Here is a 14,731-nt window from a genome sequence, read left to right as displayed (position 1 = left end):
TGCTGGATCCCAGGTGGCGCAACAGTCTAAGCGCAATCAGGAGATTGCAGGTTTGATCCTAAGTGATGCCCCAACAGCCATCCGTGACTGGGAGGCCCAGAGAGCGTAACTTCCCTGGACAGTAGAGACAGTTAATTCAACAAAAGCAGGACAAACTCTTTTTAATCTCCTTGATTTCAGAAGATATTATGAATGAACAGGTGTCCCAATACTTTTGCCTACATAGTGTGCTTACAATAAACCACAGGAACCAGATCAGGTCCAGTCACTCTAATTGAGCACTACTGCAGGAATGTCTGTGTGTCTGGGTGTATGAGGGGGTGGTCTCAAACCTCAAACCAGAGGCCTTGTAAATCTGTCAGTGCATAAGAGTGTTTGTATGTATGTGTGTGTGTGTGTGTGTGTGTGTGTGTGTGTGTGTGTGTGTGCTCCCAAAGCTTCCTGCTGTACCTTGCTCATCCAGGACTTGCGCTTGCACATTGCTTTCCTCCTCTTCACTGCCTCCCACAACCTTCTCTGCCCTGGAAGAGAAAGAGTAAGAGAATGAGCTACGCAGTCTTTTTTCATTAAATTAGCCCCGCCCCCCCGAGCCCTCATATGTCCAAAAGTTTGTAGACACCCCTTCCATTGAATGCATTCAGCTTGGTCTCAGATGTGCAAATCTATGCGCACTCACAGCTTGTCTAGTCCCTGTAGAGAAGCACTGCCAATAGAATAGGACTCTCTAAAGCACATAAACATGAACCTATTGGCACCATGCTGCCTAATGCCAGGCGTGGGCTAGTAGGGAATAAAGCTCCACAGCTCAGTGGAACTGTGTTGTCTGGAATGATGGATGGTTCTCCATCCAATACGTTCTTATTGCAGAACGCAATCAAATTCTCACAGCAATGCTCCTCCAAAACCTAGTAGACTGCCCTCTTCCCTGGACACTAGAGACCGTTACACCAACAAAAGCAGGATAAACTCTCTTTTTAAAGCTCTTGATTTTGAAATAAACAATGAATGAAGTGTCCAAATACGTCTGTCCAAATAGTGTACTTTACATAACTGCTTATGTGAGAGCGCGTAGGTCAAAAATCAATTTAACATATTTGATCTGCGACACTCAAACAGGCTGTTTCTAAAACTCTGATGCTGGATCCCAGGTGGCACAACAGTCTAAGCGCAATCAGGAAAAAAAGAGGTTTGATCCCAAGTGATGGGAGTCCCAGAGAGCGTAACTGACCTTAATGTCTCTGGGTGGATAGGATGGCCCTCCACCTGCCCCCCCCCTCCATCCTTCTCCCAATCACTTAGCACAATGCTTAATTTAGCGGTTAGCATGATTATTTTACATTGGTGGGAAGCCTTTTCTTCACGGGTTCTTCCGTAAGATCAGTGGTTCTATATAAAGCTATGACAACTCAAAAGAACCGTCCAGATGCTTAAATGGTTCTTTGCCTTTCGTAGATGGTTCTTTGGAGAACCGCTAAGGTTGGTTTTCCATGATTTGGGATGGAGGTAAAAAGCAGGAGGGAAAAGAGCCTGTGGCTGGAGGCCGGAGTGTGACGAGAGCGCGAGAAAAGGCGCGACGGGCCACTTGATGGGTTTAGGGTGAACAGGCGGCTTAAGGGAAAACCCATTAACCGCATTTGCGCCGCACGCTCCACACAAAGGCACACACTCCGAGTGGAAGGACCATGCTGATTAGAGCCTGGCTGGATGCCAGGGGGCTGTGTGTGGCCCTCTGGGGCCGGGAGGGAAATATTAACACGTTTTAGAGGCGAATTACAGTCGGGCGGGTTAGCGTAAGCCGTAAATTAGATACAGTAATGGGGGGTTAACGTGAAGCCGGGTTTGGAAGCGATTCAGTTCGGCCTAATCCCCGCAGGCAGGACTCTGAGTCTGGAAGGAAGGAACGAGGTGAAGCCTGTGAAGGTGGGAAAATAAAAAAGCAGCACCAGTAGAAGGGGAAACTCTAGTGGAGCCACATATGAACCTATGGTCACCATTCCAGTATCAGCTAGAAGGGTCTAAAGGCCCAAAGCACTGAGCTGTGGAGCAGTGCAGCTTCTGGGATCCAGAACCAGCATCAAACCCTCACAGCAAGGCAGACCAGAACCTGAATAAAACCACAGAGGTCTGCTAAGGAGCTAATGAGCGCCTCACCAGGCCGACCCATGCCGATCTTCTCCAGGTCCTCGTTCTTCACATAGTCGAAGTGTGAGAGGCGCGTGACGTTGAGGTCGTCTCGGATCCTCAGGAAGTACTGCTGCAGCTGGACCTCCATCAGCAGCTCCAGCAGCCACTCGGTGCCTTCATCACACTGCATACTGCTGCCCAGCTTCTAGCGAGAGAGAGGAAACGGGCGTTACAGAGTCAAACAGTAATAAGAGAGGGACACAAGCGAAGCCCTGAAGAGATCCAAGTTAGGACAGTAGAACAGGGACTGACTTGAGCCTGACTTGGTCTCAGCCCTAATTAGATGCAGTCTGGACTTAAACCCCATTTAGACGCAGTTCCATCGCCCGTTTTACTTAGTCTTGACTTGGTCTCAGCCCTATTTAGACTTAGTCTTGACTGGGTCTCAGCTTCTTTTACACTTAGTCTCGACTTGGTCTCAGCTTCAGACTTAGTCTGGACTCAGCCCCCTACAGACTTAGTCTGGACTCAGCCCCCTACAGACTTAGTCTGGACTCAGCCCCCTACAGACTTCATCTTTACTTGATATCAGCCCCCTTTATACTTAGTCTCGACTTGGTCTCAGCTTCTTTTATACATAGTCTTGACTTGGTCTCAACTTCAGACTTAGTCTGGACTCAGCCCCCTACAGACTTCATCTTTACTTGATATCCGGTCTTTAATTGGTTTCAGCCCTCTTTAGACTTAGTCTTGACTGGGTCTCAGTCCCCTTTCAGCTGTCTTTAATTGATCTCAGCCCTCTTTAGACTCGGCATTGACTCAGACTTGGCTAATTAGTCTCAAACTCTTCTTGGATTTGACAAAGATGGTCTTGTCTATTAGCCTAGCAGCTAATACCAGCGCTTCTGGACAAAAGTGGACAGAACCCACTTAATTAGTAAAGCACTGTGAGGAACATCCCAGGTCAGTCTCTGACTGACCACCAGACTCTTAACATTCAGGCTACTGTAACTCACATCAGCTTCAGCACACAGCTGAGCCCATATAAACACTGATACACACGATCAGTTGATACACAGCTCACATCTGGTCAGCACACACACACACACACACACACCTGAAGTCCATAAAACACAGATGGCACTGGCCTTGGCCCAGACCATATGTGCTCTCTCTGGTATCCTACGCCTCTCCAAAACAGCGGCAGACAGTCCACCAATGAATCAAGCCGATATTCACACAGGCCTCACCTTTCACAGGCTGCAGCAGCATCTCTATTACCAGCCGAATTCCCTGGAAAAGAGAGCAGTTCCAGATCCCACATCCTACATCTCTACTTACGCAACACGCTTCCACTGTAGGAGTGTTCGTGAGAAGCCACAGCGGCCGAGAAGCCCTGACGCATCCGTGCCGGGAAGCTCCGTGATAAACGAGAGGTGGTTTTATTGGCGTTCCCTGCTTTGTACTCGCTTTTTGCTTCCATCGGAAAAGCATGCCTGACATCAGCTGCTTTCAATTTTCAAAGCCTGCCCTCCTTCTCCCAGTCTGGCTCACTCAGACTGGGCCTCTCTCTCTCGCTCTCTCACTCACTCTCCCTTTCTCTGCCTCGCTGTTCGTTCCTACTTAACAATGTTAAAAGAGCAAAGGCAAGCGTCAGGTCATTGGTAATATGGGAATTTGGGGAATTCCGAGATTTTCCATGCACAAATTTTTCCAATGGGACAAAAACAATAATAAAATACAGACAATTCATCTTGAATTATAGAGAAGTATAACATCATAAACTAATTTACATTTATGGCATTTAGCAGATGCTCTTATCCAGAGCCACTTACAGGGTTACTCGTATTACAGAGCCTGGCCAATGTAGTGTTGGGAGTCTTGCCCAAGGACTCTTATTGGTGTAGCGCAGCATAGTGACCCAGACCGGGAATCGAACCCTGGTCTCCCACGTGACAGGCAGAGATACTGTCCACTATACTAACGAGGAACACATAATAAATCATCAAATATAGGCTTGAAATATCAGTCAAATCCAATATTTAAGCATCTGTCCACCAACAGTGATCAGAATCTGACAGCACTGCGCATCCCAAATTTCCTAATTAAGAAAAAGACACAGATCAGCCATAACATTAACACCGCCGTCTTGTTTTCAGCCCCATTTTCCCACATAGGAGCACTTTGTAGTTCCACCCTGTTCTTCAAATGGTCAGGACCCCACAAGACTGACCACCACAGGGCAGGTAGTATTTGGGAGGTGGGATTCTCAGCATTCTCAGGACTGCAGTGATGCTGACCAACATGGTGGTGGCTTGGTGGTGGTAGTACAGTGATGTGGGGAGGAAGCGCCATCGGCCAATCGTGCTCTCTTTTGGACCCCGGCAAGCAGCATGACCTGGGATTCGAACCAACAATGCTTATATCATCATAGAAAGTCTTTAGCCTTAGTCCACTGGACCACTCTAAGTCCTGCGGGCTTGGCGTTCACTCATTTAGCTCATCAGAGTTATTTTATTAACAAGAAGTTATTTGTAATTATTAGCACAATGCTAATAAAGGTATTTAGCTTCTGCACTGGCCTACAACCTACAGATCCATATGAAGGAGCAATGCTCAGCACACAGAAGCTTTATTGTTTCTGACTCGGTTACACAACGCACTAACGGGCTAATTTGCGGAGCGCTTCCGCGATGTGGAGCTGCTGAAGAGGAAAAGTAAAGCACAGTTAATGTGTGCAGGTTTGCTGGAGGTCAGGGCTGGTCAGCAGAGCAGAATCGACCCTTTGTACAATAGCGCTTCCTCTATGGACACATGAAAAGCCAAAAGGTCACTGGGCTCAGGGCTCTCTTCCTTCCAGTTTAACCATTAATGTGTGGAAGAGCCCATCCTCCAGTCAATCACTCCACTGACATGGGAACGAGGACAAACTGCACTCCGACAGGAGGATCCTGCTGGAGTAGAGGAGTCTCTACTGTCCCGAGACGGCTTTCTACTAGATTTAGGTCAAAGTGTTGGATGATCACCACCACAACTCCCCAACTCATCCCAAAAGTATTGGACAGAGCACCATCCATCATTCCAGAGAACACAGTTCTTCCACTGCTCCACAGCTCAATGCTGGGGGGCTTTAGAACCCTCTAGCCCACGCCTGGCATTAGGCAGCATGGTGCCACTAGGTTCATCTAAGCTTATCTGCTCCACAGAGTCCTACTGTATTTGCAGTACTTCTCTTCAACACCTGGTTTGGTGGTAAATCAGGGCTTAATGATGGTAAATCAGGTGAGCTGCTGCTGCTGCTGCTGATGGAGTTGAACACATCCTCCACGCTGTGCTGGCTGGACTGGGGAGGGGGCGTCCAGGAGAACCCGGAGGAACCGAGCTCTGTTCTTCAGACTAGCTCACCGACAAGATCTCACTACTTTCTTTCTTCAGAATGAGAAGCTCTTGTTTCTCCTTTTTACTGGATTTATGTTCTGATCTGTTCTGGTGGCATCTGGAGCTTCTACAGTTGTCTCCCAGGATTTAGAATAATAGGATTAGGGGACTAGAACATCCGCACAGTGCTGTAGATCTTGGTAGGGGTCTTGGTGGAAGGTCTCCAGTCAATACAGATCTGGCTTCAATGATCATTTTCTGCAATATTCTCAAAGCCTGAGGAATCGTTTACACCTCAAGTGGAAACAGCCTCTTCTCAGTATCCTTAAATACTTCCTGTCTCCGCAACTGACTGAAAGACAGACGACCGGCTGGCCGAGGGGCGCCGGGAGATAAAGCTCAGACACAAACACTAGACCTCTCCTTTAGATAACACAGCTAAGTACCCTAACACACACTTGTACTAATACTATCGTCAGTGCAGGTCCATGTGTATTGTATACATTAGGGGTGTAAGACAATATTGGTATATTAAAGTATCGCAATATTATGTTTTGCAGTCCATATTGATTCTCATAAACACAGTATTGATGATTAATTAGCATTATTAGCGTTAGAGTCCTCTGCCTTCCCAATATTCTCCAGAGACTGGAGCTTCTAGACAGGTGTCTTTATACTACAATCACTTGAGACACATTCACTGCACTCAGATGATCCCCATTACCCTAACTGTGAGACTGCTAGCACCAGCTGCCTGCTGGACCGCTGCTGAATTAGGTCCGGGGGTGAATATTTATGCAATTACTAATTATTATTTAACATTTATTCGACCGATTATTAATATAGAAATCACTTCGACTGTTGTTTTGTGCCAAATTGTAATTGTAAAAACATCTGAGGGGGTGAATACTTTCTATAGGCACACCTGCTCTCTCTCCAGGCTGGGTAGATGGCACTTTCTCCCAACATCATCACTCCAGTGCAATGCTGGCCGGCACTGGCGTCTGCTGGCCGATGCATCAGGGCCGGGTTCACAGCACTTTCCTCCGAGCCCGTTGGTTGCCTGCAGCATTATGAGAGCTGTGCATGTGTCGGAGGAGGCGTGCATCAGTCGTACCAGCTGCCACCCACCAGTCCGACCACCAGGATCCCCCACCACCTATGCCAGACCAGCTGCACACCCTCTCCTACCACTGCTACCTGCCTACACTGAAGCTGACCATGTTAAAACCTAAATGGACTCTTAACTATGACCACTATTACCCATCATTACTCTCATTACTCTGACCATTACTATATTAAGTTATTCTACACCATGGTTATTATATAGTATTAATATAATATATATATAAAATATGCTGCACACCTGAGCAGTACAACAGTTCAGGTGGTACGATGAATTTTATCAATAATTAATAAATAGTTCTGACCAGAGGATGAGGAGGATGGGTTGGGTCTCCCTTGTGAGTCTTGGTTCCTACCAAGGTTTCTTCCTCCAGCTCTGAGGGAGGTTCTCCTTGCCACAGTGGTCTTTGGCTGCTCACTGGGGGTCTTTATTTCTGTCTTTTTACTTTTTACAATTACTGATTGTGTAAAGCTGCTTTGTGACGACACCAGTTGTAAAAAAAAATTAATAAATGATAAAAAAATGACCAAACCCTAAACATGAAACCAGAAAACAAGAGCAAGAGCGAGAGAGGTTGCACGCGAGAGACGAATAACTCAAAAGGGAGAGAATATGTGAAAGAAGACCCAACATGGGGCCCCTCAAATGTTTCTAAGGGGCTCCTTTAACATTCAGCAGCTGGAGATGGAAAGAATAATATTGACGTTTTTGCAAAGTGGGCGATCAGAGTGTCACTTCTTGCAGGACAGTGGGGAATGCATACTAGGAATGCAGAGAGAGAGAGCGCGAGAGCTGGAGAGAGGGAGCGAGCGAGCGAGAGTGTGTGTTAAGGAGTGTAATATCCTCAGTAGGACATAGTTTCAGGCTGAAATCACCCCCGTCGCTCCCCGGAGTGTTACTTAAGCTGCATGCTACGTGCCGCATTCCCTGGCTAACTAATCTCTCAGCAACGTTCCCAAAACATCCGGCTCACACGTCCAAGCCCTAATGAGAACACCTTCTACACTGAAGCTGACTGGCTGCGGGCAATCCTCACTCGACCCTGAGTGACATCCAATGCTGACCTACCTCCCAAATACTACCTGCCCGGTGGTGGTCAGTCCTGAGGGCCTCACAAGACATCCAATTCTACTGCTCCACCGTTAACCCATGTTTTTGTGACATGGTCCCTTGATTTCTGGAGGTCCAGCTGTTTGGTGCACACTTTTGTGCAGGTGAAAATCCTTAAGAACATAAAGAAGCACCGAGTGGAACCAAGGAGGAACCAGCGAAGCAGGAGCCTGAGGAAGAACCATAGAGAACCGAGACTTAATAGGAAAGACTCCGTAAGAGCATTAAGGAATGAACTGCTGAGATGAACCAGTCAGTGAAGGACCCAAGACCCAACCCAACTGCCCCAAGCAGGAGCTTGAACCACAGAGAACCAGGAGACGTGTGGAAGAACCACTGAGAGAACCCAAGAACCAAAGCTATTAGAATGAATAGGAAGCACAGACTCCCAGAGCAATAGGAAGAACCCCTGAAATCTTAAACGCATCTCAGAGAACCTTCAGAGGAACTTCCTAAGACAAATCTTGGCAAAAAAAGAAGGGGGTTGAATCTACTAGATTTCCGAGGGGTCAGGATGAGGTCAGGATGTTGGATAGATGATCACCACCCCACCTTATCATCACTGACCATCCATCACTCCAGAGATCAGACAGTTCGTCCACTGCCCCACAGCTCAACTCTGGGGGGCTTTATATACCCCTCTACTAGCCCTCGCCTGGCATTAGGTAGCTCCAGAGAGTCCTATTGTATTGGCAGTACTTCTCTACAGGGACGAGACGAGCTTTGTACATGTGTGTCAGCGATGGGTGCAACTTAAAGAAGCTGAATGCATTGATTAGAAGGGGTGTCCACAAACATTTGGACATATAGTGTGCATACGGAATACACACACTGATGACATCATTCCTCTACAGAGTGAAGGTCTGGTGTTCTGTAGAAGGGTCCAGGCTGTGTTGTGGTGTAATGCGATCCACATGTCGAGCTGAAGTTCTGCACGTGTCAGGAGCAAGCATGTGCAAATGAAAACACACACACACACACACACACACACACACACACACACACACACACACACACACACCAGAAAAGCACACTTACTCTGTACACATGGAAGTGTGCGAGGAAAGGGAAGGACTTCTTGAGCTTGTTAAATCGGCGCATCCTGAGGTTCTCTCAGTTTTACGAAGTTGTCCTACAGAAACCGAAACCTGTCGAGGTGCCTGGATCTCTCCCGCTGGTGGTCCGAACGGGGAGCTGGGGCTTGGCCGACGGTCCAAAACACAACACCCAGAGCGAGGGACGTTTCCTCAACTTCTGCAGCCGACAGGCAACATTCCATCGCGGAGAAACTCCAGAAGAAGTTCCTACAGCCCAGTCCGAGCGCAACAAAGAGGGAAGCAGAGCGGAGAAAAGAGAGAGAGAGAGAGAGAGAGAGAGAGAGAGAGAGAGAGAGAGAGAGAGAGAGAGAGAGGGATGAAAAGGAAAGGAAAGCACCAGAGGGAGTTCGTGCCAAAGGGGAAAGACTTGGCAGCCTGACGCGGGATGTCCAAAAACAGAGCGCTCCTTTCTAGTCCGAGCTCGGCGTCTAGACGAGCGGCTGGAACCAGTCTGCCACTAGCCCGCGAGCCGGACGGCCAGAGTTCGGATCAGGTTCGAGACACTTTTTTTTTGCAAAGAGTTTGAGGAGCGTTCCTTCGCCTCATTCCCGTCTTCCCTTGCTGTCCATCCCTCTGTCCCGCCGCTGGGCTATTAATAGGCGCTTCTTCTCACCCCGATGCCCCCGCTCCGCAGAGAGAGGGGAGGAGAGAGAGAGGGGAGCACGAAACACTCCGATTACTCCGACTTCTCCCGGACTGCAGAGCAGTTTAGATCCGCCTCGCTGTGTCCGGCCGTGTGTGTGTGTGTGTGTGTGTGTGGCAGGGGGACGTGCTGTTCTCTGTGTGAGAAACCGGAGGTGGTGTCTAGGGCTCTCCCCCTCTCTCTCTTACACTCGCTCGCTCGTTTGCTTGCTGTCGCGCTCTCTCGCTCGCTCAACAGAGCTTTACTGGCCTTAATGCAGTGAAGTTAGCATTACACCACCACCAAAACAATAAACAATAAACACAAACAACCGAGAGAAAGAGGAGTAAACAAATCAACAAGTTGTTTATTTACAAGATTGGGAATTTCTTATTCTTTTTCATCTCTCTCTCTCTCTCTATCTCTCTCTCTCTCTCTCTCTCTCCTTTTATCCCTTCTTTTTCTCCCATTCCCTATCCCACTCTCTCTCTCTCTCTCTCTCTCTCTCTCTCTCTCCTTACACCCCAGCTGTCAGTCTTTCTCCCTCTCCCCCACCATCACTCACTCACTCTCTCCCTCTACTTTTCCCTCTCTTCCTTCCCACATTCCCAATCCTCTCTCCTTCTTCCCTAACTCCCAACTCTCCCTAATTCCCAACATATTTCCCTCTCTGTTTCTCTCTCACTCAGTCGAAACGTTCTCTCACTTTCTCTTCTCCCGTCTTTCCGTACTTCTCCATCATTCCCAGCTTCCAGTTTTAGTTTTTTGCTTCCTCCTTTCTCTCTCGGCTATTCCCAACTTACTCTCTCTCCCTCATTGTTTTCCTAAATTCTCTCTATATACAGCCTTTTCCCTCTCATGCTTTCTCCCTTTCCATCTTATCTTCCTCATTCCCAACTCTCTCGCTCTCTCCCAATTCCAAGCTCTCCCTCCTTCTTTTCCCTATCCTTTTTCCCTTCATTCCCAACTCCCTCTCCCTCTTCCCTGACTACTTTTTCTCCTCCTTTTCCCCCTTTTTTCCCCCCACATTCCCAACTTTCTCCCTCCCTCTTATTTTCCCTCTCTTCCCTCCCACATTCCCAATTCTCTCTCTTCCCTAATTCCCAACTCTCCTTTCCTATTTCTGTTTCTCTCTCACTCAGTCGAAACTTTCTCTCTTTCTTTTTCTCCCTTTTTTTCCGTACTTTCTCCATCATTCCCAGCTTCCAGTTTTTGTTTTTGCTTCCTCCTTTCTCTCTCGGCTATTCCCAACTCTCGCTCTCTCTCTCTCGCTCTCTCTCTCTCTCTCCCTCATTGTTTTCCTAAATTCTCTTTATACACAGCCTTATCCCTCTCGTGCTTTCTCCCTTTTCATCTTACCTTCCTCATTCCCAACTCTCTCACTCTCTCAATTCCAAGCTCTCCCTCCTCCTTTTTTTTCCCCACATTCCCAACTTTGTCCCTCCCTCTTCTTTTCCCTCTCTTCCCTCCCACATTCCCAATTCTCGCTCTAGCTCTCTCTCACCCGCTTCCCTAATTCCCAACTCTCCTTTTCTATTTCTGTTTCTCTCTCACTCAGTCGAAACTTTCTCTCTTTCTTTGTCCGTACTTTCTCCATCATTCCCAACTTCCCAGTTTTTGTTTCCTCCTTTCTCCCTCAGCTATTCCCATCTCTCTCATTGTTTTCCCAAATGCTCTCTACATACAGCCTGATCCCTCTCGGGCTTTCTCTCTTTCCAGCTTACCTTCCTCATTCCCAACTCTCTCTCTCTCTCTCTCTCTCTCTCTCTCTCTCTCTCTCTCTCTCATCCATTTATTTATTAGTGTTGTTAAAGAGAAGTTGATGTTTGGCTTCACTGATTCTCTCTCTCTCTCTTTCAATTGCAAATGCTGGGCACAATGCCAACCCTCCCTCCCTCCCTCCCTCCCTCTGTTCTCTCTCTGTCTCTCCCGCCCATCTTTTATCTGCCCCTCTGTCTCTCACCCACCCACCCACCCCCTCTCTCTCTCTCCCTCTCTCCCTCTCTCGCTGGTATTCGGATGGAGGAGCATTTGATGGTGAGCCAGACAGTCAGATTTAACAGCAGGATGGAGAGATCATTTCCTGTGGGCTGCCCTCGCACGCCCCCCTGCATGTTTGGCTCTTAACAACTCGACCACCCCTACCCCTCCCTCACCACCACCACCACCACCACCCCCCAACCCCCAACCCCTCCCCTCTCTCTTGGCTCTCTCGGTTTTACTCCTTTATTTGGTTCCCATATTTTCGCTTCCTTCCTCAATCCTTCCAGGACCATTCCGGGCCGCTCGTAAACAACCTCCGTTCCAGCTTCTCTCTGGACGTCTCTTCTACGTCAGGAGCCGCTTGCGTCTCCGGCTCCTTCCAGACCAGACTAAACCAGATGTGCGGCATTTTAAGTGATAAACAGAGCGCACGCCGCCTGCTGAGTTATGCCTTTCCTTCTCCAAGATGCAGCGAAAACAGAGAGGTTGAGAAAGGGACAGCAGCGGGAAAGCTGGACGCTCGGCCTCCGATGACCGTCCTAAAGGAATTTTGTAGACGCTTAAGAGGACGGGCAGCTTTCGGCTCTTAACAAAGAACGTCCAATTCTGGAACAATTACTGCACCAACTGGGAATCCTCAGGCCCTCTGGGAATTTCGGGAATTTTCAGGCTCATGTCTAAATTCTCCAAGTCTAGGATTTTAAGAAATCCCCCCGAAACACAATCAAAGCACTAGAACCACACATATTAGGTTCGGTTCTCACGTTCCACTGACAAACAGTTCCAGACTGCTCTCTGAACTGTTCCGATATCCTCGGAGAACGTTCCTCACTGCTGCAGACAGGGAATAATGTCTGCGTTTGGCACCTCAAGGCCACCAGAGGGCGTCCTGCTAGAACACAGCGGTAAAAACAAAGGATCGAAAGCAGCAATATGTATTAACTAATGCTCCAGGGCTCCCCCTACAGTCAGGGCGTCCTGCAAGAACACAGCAGTAAAAACAAAGGATCGAAAGCAGCAATTTGCGGCAACCAATGTTCCAGGGCTCCCCCTACAGTCAGGGAGTGGAATTTCAGCTTTGAGCCACCGGTAAGTACACAGCCTTTCATGTGCATGTCTGGACAAGCGGAGAGTGACAGAACCATCAGACGCATGTGGACTGAAGAGAGTAATATTATAGGATATATCATAGGAAATATGGACAAAAGTATTGGGACACCTGCTCATTCGTTGTCTGTTCTGAAATCAAGGCTATTAAAAAAAACTGATCCTCCTTTTGTTGGAGTAACTGTCTCTACTGTCCAGGGACGAAGGCTTTCTACTAGATTTAAGAGCATTGCTGTGAGGATTTGATAGCGTTAGTGAGGTCAGGATCCCCACCTCTAAAGCACAACCCCATCTAATAGCACCATTCATCATTCCAGAGACCACAGTTCCTCCACTGCTCCACAGCTCAATGCTGGGGGGCTTTATATACCCCTCTACTAGCCCAGCAGCATGGTGCCAATAGGGTCATAGTTATCTGCTCCAGAGAGTCCTATTCTATTGGCAGTACTTCTCTACAAGGACTAGACAGACTGTACAGCGGTGTCAGCAATGGGTGCAACTTAAAATAGCTAAATGCATTCATTCATTAGGAGTGTCCACAAACTTTTGGACATATAAAGGAAGGAGAAAGGAAAGTTCCCTGTGAGAGAGGAACACAGAACAACCAGTTTTGTTACTAGAGGTTCTAAAGCTGTCCCCCCTGCCCACCCACCCAGAGTGTACTAACAGTGTGTTTTGAAGGAGGGTCTTCAGCTCTTTTGTAAGATTCAACGTAAAAAATTGCTGGAATTTTCCTCTGAAATTAAAAAGGCAAGTCGAACAGAAAGAGGAGGCGCTACGCCCTGAACCTCTCTGGGTCAGGTCAGGAAGCAGGTGCCCGCGCTATTTGACAGATTCTCGCGACTTGCGTCCTGTTAGGCTTGGCCTGGTCACCCCTGCGGTCAGCGCTGTGCATCTGAGCAGGATGTGCCAAGTTCTCACCACACCTCCACATGTAGCACCTCCTGTATACACTGAGCAGCACACTGAAGCACCAACCTGTCCACTACTGCTACTACCACCACCACCACCACCACCACTACTGCTGCTGCTACTACTACTACTACTACTGCTACTACTACTGCTACTACCACCACTACTGCTGCTACTACTACTACCACCACCACCACCACCACTGCTGCTCCTACTATGACTGCTACTACTACTACTGCTACTACTACTGCTACTACCACCACCACTACTGCTGCTACTACTACTACTACCACCACCACTACTGCTGCTACCACTACTACTACCACTGCTGCTCCTACTATGACTGCTACTACTACTACTGCTACTACCACCACCACCACCACTACTGCTGCTACTACTACTACCACCACCACTACTGCTGCTACCACTACTACTACCACTGCTGCTCCTACTATGACTGCTACTACTACTACTGCTACTACCACCACCACCACCACTGCTGCTACTACTACTACCACCACCACCACTACTGCTGCTACTACTACTACTGCAACTACTACTACCACCACCACCACTACTGCTGCTACTACTACTACTGCTACTGCTACTACTGCAACTACTGCTACTACCACTACCACCACTGCTACTGCTACTACTACTACTACTGCTACTACCACCACTACTGCTGCTACTACTACTACTGCTACTACCACCACCACCACCACTACTGCTGCTACTACTACTACTGCAACTACTACTACTACTACTGCAACTACTGCTACTACTACCACTACCACCACTACTGCTGCTACTACTACTACCACTGCTGCTCCTACTACTACTGCTACTACTACTACTGCTACTACTACTGCTACTACTACTACTGCTACTGCTACTACTACTACTGCAACTACTGCTACTACTACCACTACCACCACTACTGCTGCTACTACTACTACCACTGCTGCTCCTACTACTACTGCTACTACTACTACTGCTACTACTACTGCTGCTGCTACTACTACTACTACTACTGCTACTACTACTACTGCTACTACTACAACTGTTACTACTGTTACTACTACTCCTACTACAACTACTACTACTACAACTACTACTACTGCAACTACTGCTGCCACAACAACAACTACTACTACTACTGCTACTACTACTACTGCTGCTACTACTACTACTACTGCTACTGCTACTACCACTGCTGCTGCAACTACTACTACTACTACTACCACTACTGCAACTACTGCTACTACTACA

The 14,731-nt window shown here is 48.0% G+C and overlaps 1 protein-coding gene across 1 annotated transcript in view; it reads right to left on the bottom strand.

The window, feature by feature from the left end:
• Positions 1-9,033, bottom strand: part of tnk2b (tyrosine kinase, non-receptor, 2b) — a 37,837-nt gene extending 28,804 nt beyond the window's left edge. Inside the window, 3 exon segments of the mRNA XM_072668789.1 lie at positions 451-521; positions 2,152-2,329; positions 8,777-9,033. Of these exon segments, the coding sequence (XP_072524890.1) occupies positions 451-521; positions 2,152-2,329; positions 8,777-8,839 (312 nt within the window). The 5' untranslated portion in view covers positions 8,840-9,033.
• Between the last annotated feature and the right edge of the window lie 5,698 nt (positions 9,034-14,731).

The sequence above is a fragment of the Salminus brasiliensis genome, chromosome 23 (assembly GCF_030463535.1).
Source record: "Salminus brasiliensis chromosome 23, fSalBra1.hap2, whole genome shotgun sequence".
NCBI classification, from domain to species: Eukaryota; Metazoa; Chordata; class Actinopteri; order Characiformes; family Bryconidae; genus Salminus; species Salminus brasiliensis.
The sequence above is the reverse complement of the archived record's forward strand: the minus strand, read 5'-3'. Positions and strand labels throughout refer to the sequence as shown.